The following is an 18596-nucleotide window of genomic DNA, read 5'->3' as shown; positions in this document are numbered from 1 at the left end:
GGATCCCATGGAAAGTCTCAATTTGAATAAATACAGAGATGTGCCTTGCCCCTCTAGGTCCATGGGGCCACTGATGAGGGGCAGATGTCCCCCAGTGCCCCGTGGCCAGGCTGGCAGCACACACAGAGCAGCTCACGGTGACCAGTGCCCGAGGTGCCAGCCCAGCCAGCCCTCCAGATGTTCCCCTGCCTTACCTCACTGCTGGAGAAGAGCCAAGTGTGGATGCTGGCTGGTTGGAGCTTGGTGATTGCTGCCTCCGCAGAGGTCTCGATCCGGACCCCAAACCCACAAAGCAGTTTGGATCAAAACAGAAGCGGGAAAATCTTCATCCAAATCACAGCTGGCCCCTACCGCGCTGCGGCTGGTTCTGCATCTGGCATGCTGCAGTTTGTCTCTTCTCCTTTCTCACTTCCTGACGCACTTCTGCCTGGCTACAAAGCATGAACTTTGTTATCAAGGGCTGATAAGCTAAACCACATCCTACAAGAGCAAATGCAATCATGAAAGAAGCAGTACCCAGGTGTCCTTGCAACTCAGGAGACCTGCCCTGGGTCATAGTGCCAAATATTTGCTTGTCTTGCTAACTCAGCCACCCCCAGGACTGACAGAGGGGAAACAAAACATCCCTCTCCCCAAAATACTGCTAAACAGGAGGTAGAAGTGAAATATGGGAAGTGAGAGACAAGCTGATTTAATTGCTAGCCTGCACAAAGACTTGGAGTCCTGTCACTCCCATGGGCTAGGGGGCTTTGGGATTGAACTCCTGCCTGGGGGCCCAGCTGTGCACCACTGGCATGTGGCAGGATCCCAGAAAGAGCCAGGCTCCAGAGACGTGTCATTATCTGTGGCAAGCAAAGGCATGTTTGCCACGAACCTCAGTCCCTGGTGTTCAAGGCTACAGGAGGCACAGCACTATGAAAGTACAAGGGCTGATTTACCAGCACATCTGTGACCTGGCACTGCCACGTGTAGCTGGGAAGGGAGCTGCCCTTGTGCAGAGCCCATCTGGCACTCTGTTGCTTCGAGTCCTATTTCTGCTTTGCCAGTCTCAGCACACCTGGAAGAAGACACAAGTCATGGTGACACTCCTGATCCCACTGTCGTCCTGCCCCAAGGACAGCTGCCCTGGGAAGTTGCTGTGGGCTCCCTTTCCCTGCAGCCCTTGCCTGCTGCTGTTTGATTTTCTCACTCCCTGCCTTCCTTGTTCTGCTGCTACTGACTCCTCATTCAGGGAATGACACACCAAGGGATATATATGCTCCTGCTGCTCATAAATCCATGGAGGGCACAATAGCACCCGAACCATTGAGCTGCTTCTTTTCAGTGCCTCTCCTTTTTAGTCAGACCCCTTTTCTCACTTGCTCGTTGCTGGGATCTTTGTTCTCGTGGCTTTTTGTGTCTCTTCAGTTCCCGCCAAGGTGTTGCTACTGATAAAGGCTTGCAGATATGCCACGGGGGGTGTCCTTTGCCTAAGGAGTGTCTGACACATTCTGTGGGAACTCCCCCCTCCCCTGCAGCCCTCACCCCTCACACATATGAGCACAAACCTGGCTTTTCCATGTGTGAGCAGACAAGGACACAATGGCACCCAGCCCAGCCCGCGAGCCCCACAGCATCCTCACCCAGCCAGGTTCACTCACCTCCCCGGGTCTCGGTGCCCCAGCCCACGAGCTCTGTGTCCCCTCAGCAGGGTGGGCTCACACATCTGCCCCTGGCTGTCTCCTGGAGCCTCGGCTCGTGGGGCAGAGCAGCTCAACCCCCGGCGTTTCCTCACCGCTGTCTGAGCGAGCAGCAGGTAAGACCAGATTACTGGGGTGTGTGTTGGAGGCTACACCCTAATGCTGCAAATCCCAACACGCCTGCCACCCCGCAGTGCTGGCTCCAGAAAGCAGGAGCAAGGACCCAGCAGGGGGAAGGATGCAGGGAGCTGGGAAGGCAAGGAAGGAGGTGAAATGCATGCTACAAGAGAGAGGCTGCTCAGGTCTGAAAGGATGACTGATAACCCACAGTGCTCTTCAGACTTCTTTGTGCAGCAAAATATGGGAGAGCAGAGCAAAGGGGTGAATCCCTTTATGGAAGAAGCACAACACAGCCAGAACTGCCCTGCTTCACTTTCTGAATGATTCAGACAGGAAAAGCAGAAACCTGTGGCTGCAGAGGAGTTTTACCTTCCATGGCAGTGGGAAGAGCTGGCACTTCCCAGGCTGGCTGGGGGAATGGCAGTCTTTTGTCCTGGGCCATTTCAACTCCCTGGTCACACAGCTCACATTTTCCTGGGCTTCCAGGGGCTCTTAGGAAAGGGGTACCCAATGAGAAGGGGGGCAGCCACCCTGCTGTGCCTCCTAGGAGAAGGGCAAGGGCTGATCTCGGGAAAGGGCAGTCCATGGGGAAGAAAATGAGGGAGGTGAAGAGAGACCTGCCAGGGAAAGAGTTAAGAGAGGCAGGGAGCAGCTGGGCTGTGTCTGTTTGCTGTAGCTGTGTGGGCTGCAGGGTAGAAAAGAACAACCTCCAGCCTGGAGGAGGCAGATGAGGGAGTGTCTTCAAGAACAGTGGACGTGGATGAGGGAGGCAGCAGGTCTTCCCCTCTCTGCTCCCAGGAGCTGTCACTGCAGGGGAACTCTCTGTGTCCCCAAAAGATTTGGTGACAAAGCAGTGACGAGCTGGTGGGTCTGGCAACAGCTGCTTGGTGCTTCTGGCTCTTCTTGTGCAGAAGGCTCTGTCTGCTGCTGAGCAGGTCTTGGGCTGCCTCCTGCTGAAGAAGTGACTAGACTGTGGAGGAGGACAACCACATTATCTCCTGACAGGATGGCACAGGCCACACGTGTGACACAGATGCTGTCCCCACCCTTGTGAGCTCCCTGTGATGGATGCCCATCCCAGAGCCCCAGCTCAGAGCTCTCCCACTATGCTGCCCAAGCTGTAGCACAGGTGTGGATGACCTCTCAGGGCCAACCCAGCAGGGTTCTGCAGGCTACAGGGTCTCAGATGCTGGCAGGCACACCTGGACAGCCCATGGTCACTGCCCAGGGCTGGGGCTACCCCTGCTTTGCAGTGCTGGGCTGGGGCTGCTGTGAAAGCCACTGCTGGGCAGAGGCTGTGGAAAGCCACAGGAGGGGATTCAGGAGCTGCAGTGCTGGAGTTGAAGGTGGTGAAGTTTTGGCAGGGACAGGATGGAGCTGATGCTGATCCACGTGCAGCACGTCGCTGCCGTGACCTGGCTGTAAGTATGGTTTGTGCTTGGATTGTCTGGGTTGGAAAGCCACCTAGGGAGCTGCTGTCTCCAAAGAAAACAGGGTGAGAACAGGGTGGAAAAAGGAATCTGGGCCACCAAAAAGCAGAAGGGGCATCTCTGGGACCATGAAGGGAGAGAGATGATAAGGCTGAAGAGGGGCAGACCAGAATGCGCAGCAAGAATGCCCAATTCACAGACAACATGGCTACAGCCCCCTCTCCTGCCCCATTTCTGCTCTAAGATATGGCTAGAGAGGGTTAGTCCTGCAGAGGTGAGGCCCTGGCTCTAGCCCACCTGCAACTGAACCTCTGCCCTGCCCCACAGCTCCCTGGCCCAGCAGACTTCCCTGCAGGCAGTCCTCTGGGACCCCAGGGGCTGTGGTGGCCTGACGGGACTGGAGGAAGAGCAGGTCTCCGTTTGCCAGCAGCAGGTGGAAGCCATGGAGGCGGTGAAGCCATGGAGGCGGTGAAGCCATGGAGGCGGTGAAGCCATGGAGGCGGTGAAGTGAGGCGTGGATCTGGCTGTCCTCGAGTGCCAGCGCCAGTTTCACTGGAACTGCTCCACCTTGCAGGGGCTGCAGGTCTTTGGCAAGGCCACCATCCAAGGTCAGCGAGGGCAGGCTTGGCATGGTGTCCCTCCAGTATGCCCACTGTCCCCTTGACACATTGGCCCTTCCTGGGGTAGTGTTGCACCGGACCCATCCCCAGAGTGGCCAGTGCCTTCTTCCACATTAGCATTCTGGAGAAACTTCTTCACATTTGACCAGATTTGCTTTTTGGACCCATTGGACCATCCTGGCTACCAGCTCTGGTAAATTTACCAGCAGACTGGTAAATTTCTCCTTGACCCTGCCACCCACCCTGCCCCAGAGCCATCTCACTTACTGACTCCCAGCCTTGGGAGCAGCTGCACTGGGTGAACTTCCTGACATATATTTCTCCTGAGCAGTCTCCATGTGAAGGCACCCTTCCTGCATGCAGTGACAGCCTCTTTTCCCACACTGCCCATCAGTGCCTTTGCCCTCCGCAGACTGGTGCTTGTCCCACTGCAGGCACACGGGAGCCCCCTTACATCCAGCGCTGCCGGCACTGCTTTTGCTGTGAGCCGTGCCTGCAGCCGGGGGGAGCTGCACAGGGATCACATCATCTCCCATGATGGTGTGGCTGCGACCCCAGGGTCCGAGGAGTCAGCCCTGAAGGCGAAGGAAGAAGGGGGTGGCAGAAGGGAAGGTCCATGGGGGAGACAGGCCAGAAAAGAGACACTTTCATTCTCCACAGGTCTTTGGGAGATCCTCTCAGGGCTTCTCTTCCCTTGTCATAACAAGGCCACCTTCCCTCTGCAGTTTTTCCAGCTCTGATAACCTGTGTGTATGGGACTGCCTTCTCTCAGGCCTTTGTGGGCAGCCCTGAGAGGAGCCATGGTGTCTCGTCCAGCTGAGCACTCATGGACCTGCACAACAATGAGGCTGGGGGGAGGTGAGGGCAGGAGCAAGGGCTGGGAGCCAGCCTGGCTGCAAGGGCTTCTCCCTGGCTCGGCACAGCTCAGTGCAGCCCCCACACCTCAACAGGCACTTCAGGGCAGCCAGAGGAGTCTGCATCCTGCTGCCTTTCTTATCCAAGCACTGCACTGATTACCCTGAGCTGGCTCCTGCCTGTGTGGAGGGGTGTCCCAGCCTTCCCTACTCAATTCTGTGCAGTCTCCTTTTCTGCACAGACCCCAGCTATGATTCAGAAAATAATTTACTCTGTTCTGTTCTATTCTGTTCTGAAGGGCTTCCCTGCCCCTCCAGCATCTCTTCAATAAAGACAGACATCTGCAGGGGCCACAGTCAGATCTGGTCCCTTGAATGTCCTCCACCTCTGGCCAGATCTGTTCCCCTCCCCACAGCCCCACAGGCCAGAACAGCTCCCCATCCCTCTCTCTGCCTCAGGGATTTATCTTACAGACCCAAACCATCTTGTTTCCCACAGAGTGCATCTCCTTCTGTTCATATTGGCCTGGATTAAAAATACACTTTTGCCCTTTCCCTTCCCCTTCCCGCCCCTGATCTCCAGCCCCATGGGCAGATTGTTGAGGGAACAGCAGCACACTGGGGATGTTGGGAACGGGGTCCCTGGTCAGGCTGGCAGCTGCCTCCTGCTCCGCAGGCTCTCCGGGCCCTTCATGTGGCTCTCCTCCACATGAAGGTGAAGTGCAAGTGCCATGGCATGTCGGGCTCTTGCCAGGTGCGAGCCTGCTGGAAGCTCCTGCCTGCCTTCCGCCACGTGGGCAGCGTCCTCAAGGAAAAGCCTGAGGGGGCAGCAGAGGTTTTCCCAACACGGGTGGGTTCCCACCAGCTCGTGGTGCCCGGGAGCTCTCGCTTCAAGGCCTACACGGCTCACGGCCTGCTCTACCTGCGGGCCAGCCCGGACTTGTGCGAGCGGGACCCGGGGCACGGCACCCTCGGCACCTCGGGCACACAGTGCGAGGGAACATGGCCGGCCAGGGACGGCTGCGAGCAGGGCCGGCCCGGCCGAGGTGCGGGAGCGCTGCAGCTGCAATTCCGCTGCTGCTGCCCCGTCGAGTGCAGGCAGGGCCGGCAGCCCGGGGAGGTGCCCCGGTGAGTCCCTCAGGGTCGATGCCCAGGGCTGCCATCAGCTCCCGTGTGCTCCCCCCGCAGCCTCCCGCCAGCCGCCGTGGGCTGGTGTGGTTTGAATTATTTTTCCGGGTGGAGGGTTGGAGGACACAGGCCAAATAAAGCACGAAACTTGGGGGAAAAACCCAGCCGAAGTGGAAAGCAAAGTGCACACAAAAGCTTCTTGCTCACATGCTGCGTTTGGGATCTGGGGAGTCCCTATCTCTGGTCCTTCCCCAGTCTCTGGACATGCCTTTTCCTTTGGCGGCAGAAATGTTTCCAGGAGGAGTTCCAGCAGCTGCCACAGTGAGGCTCCCCTCATTCAGTCTGATCTCAGTGCCAGGGAATGTTATGGAACGGGTTATCCTAAGTGCAATCACGCAGCACAGCCAGGGAATCGGCCCTAGCCTGAATGGGTTCATAAAAGGCAGGTCCTGCTTGGCCAAGCTGGTCTCCTTTTATGACCAGGTGACCTGCCTAGGGATGAGGGAAAGGCTGAGCATGTTATCTTCTACCTGGACTTCAGTAAGCCTTTGACACCACTTCCCACAGCATTCTCCTGGAGAAGCTGGCAGCCCACGGCCTGAGTGGGTGCATTCTTTGCTGGGCTAAAAACTGGCTGTGTGGCCGGGCCCAGAGAGTGGTGCTGGGTGGATTTACATCCAGCTGGTCACCAGTGGGGTTCCCCAGGGCCCCATACTGGGGCCAGTCCTGTGTAAAACCTTTATCAGTGGTCTGGATGAGGGGATCGAGGGTAAGTTCCTGGATGACATCAGGGTAGAAGTGTTGCTGTGCTGGGGGGCAGGAAGGCTCTGCAGAGCATCTGTATAGGCTGGGTTGATGGGCTGGGGCCAATAGTGTGAGGTTCCATAAGGCCAAGTTCCAGGTTCTGCTTGTCAGTCAGAACAACCCCAGGCAGCAGCTCAGGCTGGGACAGAGTAGCTGGGAAACTGCCCAGAGGAAAAGGACCTGGGGGTGCTGGTGACAGCAGCTGAACATGAGCCAGCTGTGCTCAGGTGGCCAAAAAGGCCAATGGCACCTGGCCTGGATCAGCCATAGTGTGGCCAGCAGGAGCAGGGCAGGGATTGTCCTCTTGTATTCTGCACTGGTGAGGCCACGCTTGGAGTGCTGTGTCCAGTTCTGGGCTCTTCACTGCCAGAAAGACACTGAGGTGTCTTTTGCACAATCTGCTCTGGAGTGTGTCCAGAGAAGGGCAACAAAGCCTGTGAAGGGTGTGGAATGGCAAAAGGAGCTGGGGTTGTTTAGCCTAGAGAAAAGGAGGCTCAGGGGAGCCCAGATCACCCTCTATAATTCCCTGAAAGGAGGCTGCAGCCAGGTGGGAGTTGGTCTCTTCTCCCAGGAAACCAGCGATAGGACAAGAGGAAATAGCTCCAAGCTGCACCGGGGGAGGTTCAGGCAGATATTAGGAAAAAAATTTCTTCATTGAAAGGGTGGTCAGGCATTGGAACAGGCTCCCCAGGGAAGTGGTGGAATCACCAGCCCTGGAAGTGTTCAAATAACAAGTGGTTGTGGCACTTTGTGATATGGTTTAGAGGGCATGGTGGTATTTGGTCATAGGCTTTGACTATCTTGAAGGTCTTTACAAACTTTAATCATTTTTGTGGTTGCTTCCTGGTGAGGCTTTGGAACCTCTCTTGCCACAGCTGCACCTCCTTTTCTCCCTCCCTGGCACTCAGCACCCGGTAGGCCATGCTACGGCTGCACTTCACACGAACCACCTGGAGAACCAAGGAGAGCCTGGGTTCGTAGGGCTGCTGCCACTGCCCTTCCTTCCCCAGGGAAAGACACCTCCGTGGTGGATGGCACCTGGAGGCTGGCATGAGGTGCCTGGGTTTGTAGGGGGGCTACTACTGCCCATCCTCCCCCAAGGAAAGAGATCTCTATGGTGGATGGCACCTGGAGGCTGGCATGATGAGGGCACCAGGGGGAAGGGGGGGGGGACCAGCTGAACTGACAGCTGCACTGTGTGTTTGCTAGGATACAGGCCCGTCCTCTGTCCTGCTCTGGTGATTTGGGGTTTTGCTACTGCTTAGCAGACGGAGGAGATCCTGCCCTTCAGAGATATGAAGGGATATCATCTCTCACATCACCCGTACAAATCCCACCCAGCAATGACACCCCAGTTGTGCTGGGCCACTGTTTGTCTCCCCACCTCCCCCAAGCACACCCCATTGTGTCCTCCTAGAAGAAAAAGCTGTGGGCCACTGAGGCCAGCAGGGGCTTGGGGCTGGCTGTGGAGGGGCCAGCCATGGAGGAGAAGATTGTGCAAAAGGCAGCATAGCTGCTTCTCACCCTCTCGTTGTAGATGCTGTTCAGGAGGCACTGGTAGCTCTTGAACATGCAGAAGTTGGGGTGCTGAACCCCGCTCGAGTCACAGATCTGGTGACAAGGGAATGGAGGTCAGAGAAAGAAGAGGAGAAGGAGGGATGGGAGCATCCACTGATGGTCACCCACCTTTCCTGAGCTATCCATGTCTGGGAAGGTTTCATACTCTGCCTTCAGCCAGAGGGTCACAGCAGGGTCGTTACAGCCATAGATGGCCATCCGGCTGCACCAGTACTCCATCCTCATCCCTCTCAGAAAGTTCATGTTGTCGTCACTCAGGCTCTCTGAGGACATGGACTGCAAAGGGTGGGATAAAGTGAGCCATGCTTCTTTCTGCCCCTCCCCAGCTCGCAGTCCAGGAAGAGAGCAGCAGGAGGCAGAGCTGGCTCGGTACCTGGGCCTGGATGTAGCCGTGCTGGGCAGAGATCTCGGGGTTGATGTAGGGGGAGAAGGCGCCCGAGTCGCAGGGCACGCGGTTCAGGCTCTCGATGTTCTGGCACTGCTCCCTCTTCAGCGAGCAGAAGGCGCAGTCGGGGCACAGGTCCGTGTGGTGCCGCCCGAGGTTGTCACACACCTGGGGAGTCAGGGGGGAAAAGGACACTGAGACCCTCACCACAGAGGAGGCTGAGGAGTTCCCATGTTCCTGCCGCCCTGGCCAGCCAGGTCAGCTTCTCTCAGGAGGTGGCCTGCGCACAGTGGGGGCCAGAGGTGGACACTGGTGTCTTTACCGAGTCTCCGAACCCAAGGACTCTTTTTTCCATCTCCTTCCAGGCCGTGGTGATCATTGATGAGAGGCAATTTCCCTCCAGCACTGCATAGCACAGGACCAGCACTGCCTCATCGTTCCGCAGGGCTAGAAGGCTGACAGAGAAAGGGAAGGAGGGAGTCATTCCTTGCCACAAGCTGAAGAGATGCATCTTTAGTTAGAAACTGAAAACAACCCCAAAACAAAGTAAAAAATCCCTTCCCAAAGAAACCTTGGGCTCTTGGCTAAACTGCACAGAGGAATGGGGCTCTCTGCAGGGTCTGCACGTGCCTGTGTGACACAGAGGCTGCAGGGGGGTTGCTGTGCATTTGGGGGCATGTGAGAGGCACTGGATGAGGGGCACAGCTCAAAGAGCTTTCCCAGGGCCCCTGCAGCAGCTGCTGCATAATTTCATCCATCTGAGTGCACAGTGAGGAGATGTTTGTTAGATGTCTGCTGAGTGTTGAACGTTGGGCAGCCCCACTTGGGTCTGGGGACGTCACATATTAAGCCTCCCTCCCAAGTATTTGACAGAAAGGGGGAAAAACTTGTTAACCATGAATTTACTGTTCATCCAAACTGACATGGGTAGCTAAAAGTAGAAAATGTAAGGACAATGGGATCAGAGCAATGAGAATATTTGGCATCTCTTAGGAACAATGGAATTTGTAAACATTGTACAGAACTGTTAGCAGACAGGGATGGTTGGTTTCAATCATCATCAATGATGCAGAAGAGGTAAACATGCTCATTAGATATTTGCCTCTTGTGTCTGGAGACAAAGCCAGTGATAAATAAACAAACTTTGATCTGACAGAGAGTAAAGAAGAGCAGCAACTGCTTATATTAAAATGCTCTTAAAATGCATGCACGGGCTAACATGTGTGGACAAGTTTTCCTGAGAATATTTGAAACTTCATGGAGACCTGCAGATTAGCATTAAAAAAAATTAAGAAGAGGTAGAGAACGTGAAGGAAGGTCATGAAGACGAGATTTCCTAAGGCCTGGAAAAGTTTCACCTAGAGGTAGAAGGTAGGAAAGCATCCCTCAGTTAAGCAAAGACACCAGTGGGTTCCCACTCAGTCAGCCAGCCCTTCTACCGAGGAGGGCTTCAGCTGGAAAGCTCTCCTTGTCAGCAGGTTGAAGAGTGACTGGAATTTGGGGCAAGATCCATTCAAACCAAATGACTTTTGGTGACTGGAATCTGGAGCATGATCCAGTCAAACCAGAAGCAAACTACGTCTTCCTGACACCAAGGGTGTTTAGCATGGGACCAGCTGATGGGTGCTTCCTCCACAGCTCAGAGACTTCAAAAAGATATCCCAAACTTCTATTAGGAGAGGAGCCTGTGGCTCAACCACATAGCACTGTTGTTTTCTTTGGGGCTCACCAGACATGACTTCATGTCCTGTGCTGAGCAGGGCAATTCCTAGACCTGAATGTTAAAAATGATGAGCTTCACAGAAAACTGAGTTGTGCCACACTGCCTAAGTTTACCAAGAAATTCTGCTGTGCTCTCTGTCACATTCTTTTCCGCCTCTATCTCTGCTCTCCATCTCTGCTGTGAGGTTTTCTGGCCTCACAGTTGCAAATTTATGAGCTGATTTACCACCTCTGGGTGAGTATAACAGCACTGCTGCTGGTTCTCTCCTCTCGCTGACATGCTGCTGAGCTGTTTGTGGATGCACAGAGGTTTCACCATGCTTCAGGGAAAGGGATGGCTCTATCTCAAGTGAGTTCCTAATGCAAATCCCTCCCCAGATTAGCACCTCTGCATGTTATTGTCCTAACCACGGCCCTGGAAAAAGCCTAACGGGTACTGTGAGGCAAAGATCCAAAGGGAACGTGGAAAAAACCCAAAGCAGGATTAAGAAGAACCTGTGGGCCGAGATCAGTAGTTGATCCAAGGCAAAAGAGAGAACTTCAGGTAGCAGCTTATCATACTTGAGCATCTCAGGATGTGGAAGGACACGCAGAGCCTGCTTCAGTGGTATCTCTGAGGAGTGCTGGTGAGCAGCACCCGCCTCTCCCGCCGTGTAATGACAAGGATTTGGGCCATTAGCTTTCGGCTGCTGAGCCTGCCTGATACTGGCTGGCTGAGGTGCAGGGAGCACCTGAGGCGAGCAGAAAAGGAGATAAGGAGAGAACAGCAGCTTTCCAGCACATGGTAAATTCTGATTTGGGGGGCTTGCTGCAGGAAACTAAAACCAGTTATGAAAAAGCCACTCTTAACAGCTTCAGAAAGAGAAAAAAGATCTTTGACTGCATGCCAGGCCTGGTTATGGGTGATGATAATTCAAAGAGAGGTTTTGTTTTTGTTTTTTTTTTTTTTTTCCTGGGGATGGTATTTTTAATGAAGGGTCTGGCCTTAAAATGAAAGCCTCTGGGGCTGAAGTAGATAAGCACCACAAGGACTGTTTGGAGGAGTACAGCAGCAGCAGGAGGAGGGGAGTCACCAGGAGTGTGTGTATCTCCCAATGCACACAAGTATCTCAAGGATGGGTGTCAAGAGGATGGTGTCAGACTCTCTTCAGCGGTTCCTGGCCACAGGATGAGAAGTGGCCATAAACTAAAACACAAAGAGTTCCACCTCAACATCAGGAAGAACTTCTTTATATTGAGGGTGACAGAACACTGGAACAGGCTGTCCAGGGAGGTGATGGAGTCTCCCTCTAAAGACAATCAAAACCCACCTGGACAGGGTCCTGTGTCACCTGCTCCAGGTCACCCTTCCTTGGCAAGGGGTTGGACAGAATGACCTCCAGCCCTAACAGTTCTGGGATTCTGAGAGGGCTCAGTGCAGCCTTGTTGGGAAGCTGGGCTCATGCGAACCACAGGTGAGCATCCACCTGTGAATGCCAACAGAATAAGATCTGGATCCAGGACAGCTGTGGTGCTGAAAGGGATGCAGGGGTTGTAGCTGACAAATGGCACAACACGGGAAGCTCTGGGAAAAAGGGCAAATGCAATTCTTCCTGCAAACAAAAAAGCAGAGAAGGGAGGCTGATGTCTTTCCATGTACCCAAATGCTGAATCCCATCACTGGGAAGTGCGCCCAGAGCTGGAACATGGGCCTGTTTCAAAGGGACACTGAAAGCTGCTGCAGAAAATGAGAGTTGAATGGGCTTTACAAGGTAAGGGCTGCAGAGCTCTCTTTAGCTTGTTGCAAGACTGAATCACAGTTTAGAGGTAATTCTGAGGAGAGGAAATACTAGGAAATAAGGCAGAAAGCACAATAAGGACTAAAAATAATGAATAGGTGCCATAATTTTCATTTCCCCTTCCTGCGCAATGAATGATTCACTGCTACCAGAAAGACCGCAGGAAAGTGCTGTAGATTCTTCTTGTGTTACTACCCCTGCCCTGTCCCCCTCTAAAGATCACAGCTGGCCTCATCAGGCACTCTGAAACTGCAATAGCGGCCAGAGCAGCTGCCACAAGCCACAGGGGATGGATAAGAAGGATGGATGTCCTGCTGGGCATAAGACCCTTGGGAAGACACGCAGCTCTGGGATCTGTGCTCATCACAGCCCTGCCCACCTTGTGTAAAACCAGACGCTTAATGGCACCTGTGCACAATGACCAGGCCCACCCAGCACTGCTCCCCTTGCTGGAATGGAAGTGCCTCCAGGCATTCTGCCCCTTTTTTAGGTCATGCTTTGAAGTCCCCGTGAGAGGAGGCGGATGCGGCGAGCTGCAAAGCTGACAGGCAGGGTCTATCTCGCCTTTTTATCCTTCAGTGGGGCTTTAAGCCTTGCTTAGCATGATTGATGGGGCTCGGCTGCCAGTCACAGACACACAGTCAGCATTAGTGGCTTTGAGAAGCTCTGCAGCAGAGCAGCGAGTGTCATCTGCCATCACAGCAGTCCCCCAGTAATCCCAACAGAGCTCAGTCACAGCAAGGCTCAGTTTCAGATGCAGGGAGAACGAAATCCTCAATGAAACACCATTTTGCCTGAGAGCACATACACCAGGAAAACTTTTTCCAGGCTGTGAAAGCCTCCTATGATATTAGGAGGGAGGATGACACGTGTTAGAGGCTTGCAAGGAGACAGTTATGGCTTTAACAACACGATGCAGTTCAGCTTTACATGCAGAAGTGAATCTCTGGCTGCACTGAGGCAGTGGTGTGCAGCCTGCTCAAGAGAAACCACAGATGTGCAATGAGGCACGAAATCTGTGCGCTTACAGGAACATCTCTGGCCTGCAAGAGCACGAAACCAAAATGACTTCTCCATGAAAACCACATCTAGACACCTTTTTTTTTTCCTCTTAGTAAGCAAAATAATATTTGAATGTCATTCAAAGCAAATGGTCCTCAGCCACAAGGTACCAAAGGATCAAAAAGTGACTTTGAGTGAAAGCATAATATCCTTTTGCAGGTCTTTTCTCTGTCCCCAGCCCCAGGTACCTGAGGACAGAGGCAAACAGATCCTGGCAGACCAGCTGAGAAGAGCTCAATGTGCTCCATGAGCTCCTCACGCATCTGTAGGCCAGAGGAGCTGAGGAGGGTGTGTGAAAGGGCTGCACATGTGAAAAGCTGGCCTGGGGCAGGGCCCTGTGCTGAACTGCCATGGTGCTGCCTCCAAAACCAGAATGGGGAACCAGGAACACTATCCTAGGAAGAGCTGGGCACACATCCAGAGTGCGCACAGAATGGGGAACCAGGAGCACCCCAGGAAGAGCTGGGCACACATCCAGAGTGCACAGAATGGGGAACTAGGAGCACCCCAGGAAGAGCTGGGCACACATCCAGAGTGCACAGAATGGGGAACCAGGAGCACCCCAGGAAGAGCTGGGCACACATCCAGAGTGCACAGAATGGGGAACCAGGAGCACCCCAGGAAGAGCTGGGCACACATCCAGAGTGCACAGAGGTGCACGTGCTCCAGGAGAAGGAGTGGCCCGGCACAGCTCCCGGCTGTTTCCTGACCCAGGGCTGCTGAAGCTCCCTTGGGTCAGGACAGAGCACTCCTGGGAGGGCTCCTCAGGCTAGGCTTTGAGAAACATCTGCTTTGCCTTGCACACCGAGAGGCAAGGAGCACAGTGAGACACATCCCAAGGACCTGTGTGTGCAAGGATGCTGTTTCTGCGCATCACCCAGACTCCTGGGGCACATGTTTGGGGGAGGATGAGTGTAGAGGTGATTGCACAGTGCAGATGGCCACAATGGGGGGAAACAGGCATGGCACAAAGCCCTGCCTGCAGCTCAGACCCAGACTAAACTCACTCTGCTCAGGATGCAAGGACAGTGCCATTTTCAGGCACTAACAGTGCTGGATCACCCTCTCCCTGCTCACTTTGTGCTGGAGCGAGGGGTGCCTGGGGGCTCCCCAGGAACATTCCTGCTCTGGATGGGACAGCTTGCTCCAGAACACTTGCCCACCCTCACCAGCTGCTCCGAGCAGGGACATGGATGCCCTGGGGCTGCTGCCTGGTGTGCAGGAGCACAGCCCTGCACGGATGGTGTGAGGTACCCAGAAAGGACAGAGTGCCCCTCACCTGCCTCGGGGGGGAGTTCCCTGCTCGGATGAGTATCCTGGGCCTGAGCTGGTGGAGTTCCAAGAGGAGGCCTTGTTGTCCAAGGAGGCATCCAAGGAGAGGGCCGAATGGATCAGCTGCCAGATGCTTTTTCTCAGGTTTTGTTCGTCGGGGGATTCCGTCCTGGAGGGTGAGGTGGCAGCCCAGAGGTTTGGTGTGTGCACGGTCCTGTTCTTCTGCCAGGGCGTGGGCACCTCTGGCGTGGCTGTGGGGGGCTTCATGGGCCACGGTTCCTGAGCTAACAGGGCAGGAGAGAACTTGAGAGGGTGTGCCGCGCTGTCGGGCAGCAGGGGCCCGGACAGCCTGCTCCTGAGCGGGGACACAGAGGGATGGAGCGGCCCGGGGCGGCCTTGGAGGAGGGACAGAAAGCTGCAGGGGTGCAGAGCAGCCGCGGGAGCCCAGCAGGGCGGGGGCAGCCCCGCACAGCTCGGCGGCCGTACCTGGTGTGACAGGGGAGGCTCTGCTCTCCAGCGTGGGCTGCGCCGGGCTGGAGGGCTCAGCCGGGGAGGGGCTGGCGAGGGACTCGCTCGCACATGAGACTCGCTGCGTGCGGGGGAGAGGGGAAACACGACTCTCACCGGTTATCCTCCCTTCCTCCTCACCCTCCCGTTTGCCAGGAGATGCTCCCCCAAGCCGTGCCACAGCCCGCTCCTCACCTTGATGAAGAACTGCTGTTTGAGGCAGCGGTACTGGGCGAACTGGCAGAAGGTCTGGAACTCCGCCACCTCTGGAAACTGAGAGCAGACTGGCCCTAGAGACAGAGATGTGGGATGGAGGCAGGCCTGGGTGCAGCAGGAGATGGGGACCCTCTCATATGGCAGCTGGTGGGTGCAGGGAAAGTCCAAGCTGTGTGCCCTGAGGTGGAGATCACAGCCCTGGGCTGTTGGAGCTCCCATTCCAGGCACCACATCCCTTCTCCCTCCAGCCCCCTGAGGGTTCCCTTTGTCCTTCTGCCCTTTTCCACACAGGTATCTTCCCTATGACAGAGACACAAACTTCCTGTTTCCAGCATCTGATGCTTCTGTCGTTAGTCCTTGCTGGGCTTGAAAAAGAGAAAAAAGGCAAGTAGTGATATAATAGGTTAAAAAGATGACCAGATCGGGCCTGGGAGCACCAGAGAATCAGACAATGGTTTGGTTTGGAAGGGTCCTTATAGACCATCAAGTTCCAACTTCCCTGCCATGGGCAAGGGACCCCTTCCACAGGACCAGGTTGCTCAAAGACCCATCCAGCCTGGTCTTGTTGGGTCAGGGATGGGGCTGCAACAGCTCCTCCAGGCAGATGGCTCCAGAGGAGACAAATTCCTCAGGGCAATATAATTTGACATTGATTCCAGCCTTGTAGGGGATGGAGGAGGGTCCACAGGGCCAGGATGCCTGTGCCTGTACACACATAAACTGCAGTCTTGACCAGCACTGCCAGCACACTGACTCCAGAGCTGCAGCTCTTGCAGCCATTGCAGGAAAGCCAAGGGTGTGCGGGAGAGCAGGAAACCCTGAAGAATTGGGTGGTTTTGTGCTCCCTCTGCTCTAGGAGTGCATGGCCTGTCTGGCACAGCCGGCCCTGTGAGAGCAGAGGAGTGCTGCTGAGAGGAAGGGCATTAGCAGTGAAATTGCTCCCCTGGTACTGCTCGTGCACCATCCTTCACCCTGTGCTCCCTTCTTGTGCTCAGCAAACAGCTGCACCATCAAAAGCAGAATTTCAGACACACACCAGGATCCCAGCCCAGAAAAACACCCATCTTGTAGGGAAAACTCCAGAACCCCACCCCATGCCTTGTTCAAAGCACAGGGTATTGCAGGGAGCACTCCAGCTTGTTTAAAGCACAAGGTGACTGCCTCCCTCAGCAGCACACCTGAACGGACACAGCCAATGCTCATGGATATCTGGGTGTAGGCAGCACTGCCACAGCCCTGTGAGGACAGCAGAGGCTAAACATGAGAGAATACACACTCTGCCACATCTGTTCCACCTCTCAGCCTGGCTGAAGCGTGCCAAAATAGCCTCCAAACTGGGAAAAAAGGTAACAAAAAGGGGAATAAATTCTGCTGGATAGATGTGTGAGGCTGAGGGATGGGAGAAGAGAAGGTAAAGAGGGCAACCTGCAGAACTGTCCCATCTTCTGGCATTTCCAGATGCTTCTGTTCTGGAGAACTGAGTCTCTGAAGGCAGCAGCAGTGGGAGTGTGGCTGGACATGACAAAGAGCAGTGCTGGGGAATTGGGCACCAAGAGGAGAGGAACCAGGGACAGAGCCTGGGTGCACAAAGCACCAGGGCACAGTGGATTGCAGGTGCCCAGAAGTGAGTGAGGAGCACAGGGCCCATCCCTGGGTCTGGTGATGTGGGGTGGGACTCGTTCCCCCAACACAGCTGCAGAAACCAGCAAGAAATAGTTGCCCTCAAGCTGCAGTCCAAATAAGCACAGTTGGCTGATCATTCAGCCCATTGACGTTCACATCTAAATATAAAGACATATTTTTTTATGAGAAAATTGCTCCTATTTTTTTTTCCTCTGAAGAAAAATACAACAGAAGTAGTCCCAAGTTTTTCAGCTGCACAGATATAATTATACCACTTAAATTCTCTGATGCAGGGGTGCAGGGAAAATATGACTGCAGAGATCTGAAGGGTGCTGTTGCTATGGTGCTTTCTGAACTGGGATGTTTCTTGGCTCCTGAAATGTTAAACACTTAAAAAGGCAGCTTATCATCTCAAGTTTTCTTAAAGACCTACGAGAGCCCACGAGCCAAGATTCTGCATTAACCCTCTGATGAAGCTGGGAGGAGCTGGTAGGAGATGAGGAGCTACACTGAGCTTGAGAAAACTGTGGCCACTTTCTCCTCCTGCCACCCCACCAACAGAGGTGGGCAGAAAGGAAGGGCCACCCAAGTGCCTGTGGCTCCCTTGGCTTTGCATGACCTGTAAAGAGAGGCTGGGACAGCTGTGCTTGCTCAGCTGGGTGAAGAGGAGCACTCACAGCAGCCCACAAGGGCTTGAAGGAAACCTACAGGAGGACAAACCCTTTTTGGTGGTGCCAGACAACACATGGAGCAGGGGGGAGGAACCATGAAATTCCTGCTTAGGAGGTTAGGGCTGGCCTTTGGGAAAAGGTGTTTTTCCTCCAGGAAAGTGGTGCAGCACTGAAAGGGACGCTCAGAGCGGCCACAAACCCTGCTGTGCTCTGGTTCTGGAGCAGTTCTGTTCCAAGCTGCTCTTTGGGCCACAGAGCCCAAACCAGCCCATCCCATTCCCAGTGCCTTGCGGCATTTTGGGGCAGAGGGGCATCCAGGCCGCTCCAGCTGCGTCCGTGTGCTCCGGGGCGGGCGCTGCCCTTACCTTTGGGGATCTCTCCGTGGTTCTCGGCGCGGTCCAGGCGCAGGATGCTGGGGCTCAGGCAGCCGTACGCCTGCCGCAGCAGGCAGAACATGTTGGCCTGCCAGGGCGGGTGCAGCCTGGCGAAGAACTTCTCGTACTCCCGGTCCGACAGCGGGCTGCCCGGCACCGCCGGCACCGGCGCCGCCGCCGCACCCGCCGCCAGGGCCAGCACTGTGCCTGCGGGACAAACACCGGGATGGGCTGGGATGGGATGGGACGGGCTGTCCTCTGTGGGGACAAGGGAGTGGAGGTGAAGGAGCAGCTGGCAGGCTGGCCGGCTCCTGCCCGCTGGCACAGAGTGCTGGGACAAGCACTGCAGATGCTGGCCTGAAGTCTGCCTCCATCAGCCCTGCCTGCAGGGTGCTGGGGTGCTGGGCCCCCCAGGGAAAAGAGAGGGGGGAAAGAGTAAAAAGGAAGGAAAAAAACCCTAAAAGACTTTAAAAGTCAGATTTTATTGTGAGCTTGGTTTGGACGGGGTGGGGAGGGTTGTGTGGGGAAGTGTTTTTATTTTGGTTTCCTTTTTATGTGTATGTGTGTGTGTTTGCAGGGAGTTTTTTTGTTTGTTTGTTTGTTTTGTTTTGTTTTTGTTGTTGTTGTTGTTTGTGTGTTGGTTTTTTTTTTTTGGGGGGGGGGGAGGGGTTGTTGATGTGCCTTTTTTATTTCTCCCCTGAAAAGCCCCCGCCTGCAGAGGCACCCACAGCTAAGGCGGTGGCTCCCCTGCCCTCTGTAGCACCACGCTAAGG

The 18596-nt window shown here is 54.9% G+C and overlaps 2 protein-coding genes across 2 annotated transcripts; one reads left to right on the top strand and one right to left on the bottom strand.

The window, feature by feature from the left end:
- Nucleotides 1-3170: 3170 nt before the first annotated feature.
- LOC131096924 (protein Wnt-4-like) lies at nucleotides 3171-5835 on the top strand. The gene is given in 7 exon segments (XM_058045558.1): nucleotides 3171-3220; nucleotides 3557-3697; nucleotides 4262-4388; nucleotides 4391-4449; nucleotides 4584-4596; nucleotides 4598-4708; nucleotides 5398-5835. Coding segments are annotated over 7 exon segments (939 nt in total).
- A 1624-nt stretch (nucleotides 5836-7459) lies between these two features.
- Nucleotides 7460-18197, bottom strand: ACRBP (acrosin binding protein). Its single transcript, XM_058045557.1, is given in 10 exon segments — nucleotides 7460-7585; nucleotides 8160-8246; nucleotides 8322-8489; nucleotides 8587-8766; nucleotides 8921-9053; nucleotides 14440-14716; nucleotides 14919-15021; nucleotides 15135-15229; nucleotides 17815-18146; nucleotides 18148-18197. Coding segments are annotated over 10 exon segments (1551 nt in total).
- Between the last annotated feature and the right edge of the window lie 399 nt (nucleotides 18198-18596).

This window comes from Melospiza georgiana, chromosome 2 (assembly GCF_028018845.1).
Source record: "Melospiza georgiana isolate bMelGeo1 chromosome 2, bMelGeo1.pri, whole genome shotgun sequence".
In the NCBI taxonomy this organism is placed as follows: Eukaryota; Metazoa; Chordata; class Aves; order Passeriformes; family Passerellidae; genus Melospiza; species Melospiza georgiana.
This window is presented reverse-complemented; position numbering and strand designations above follow the sequence as displayed.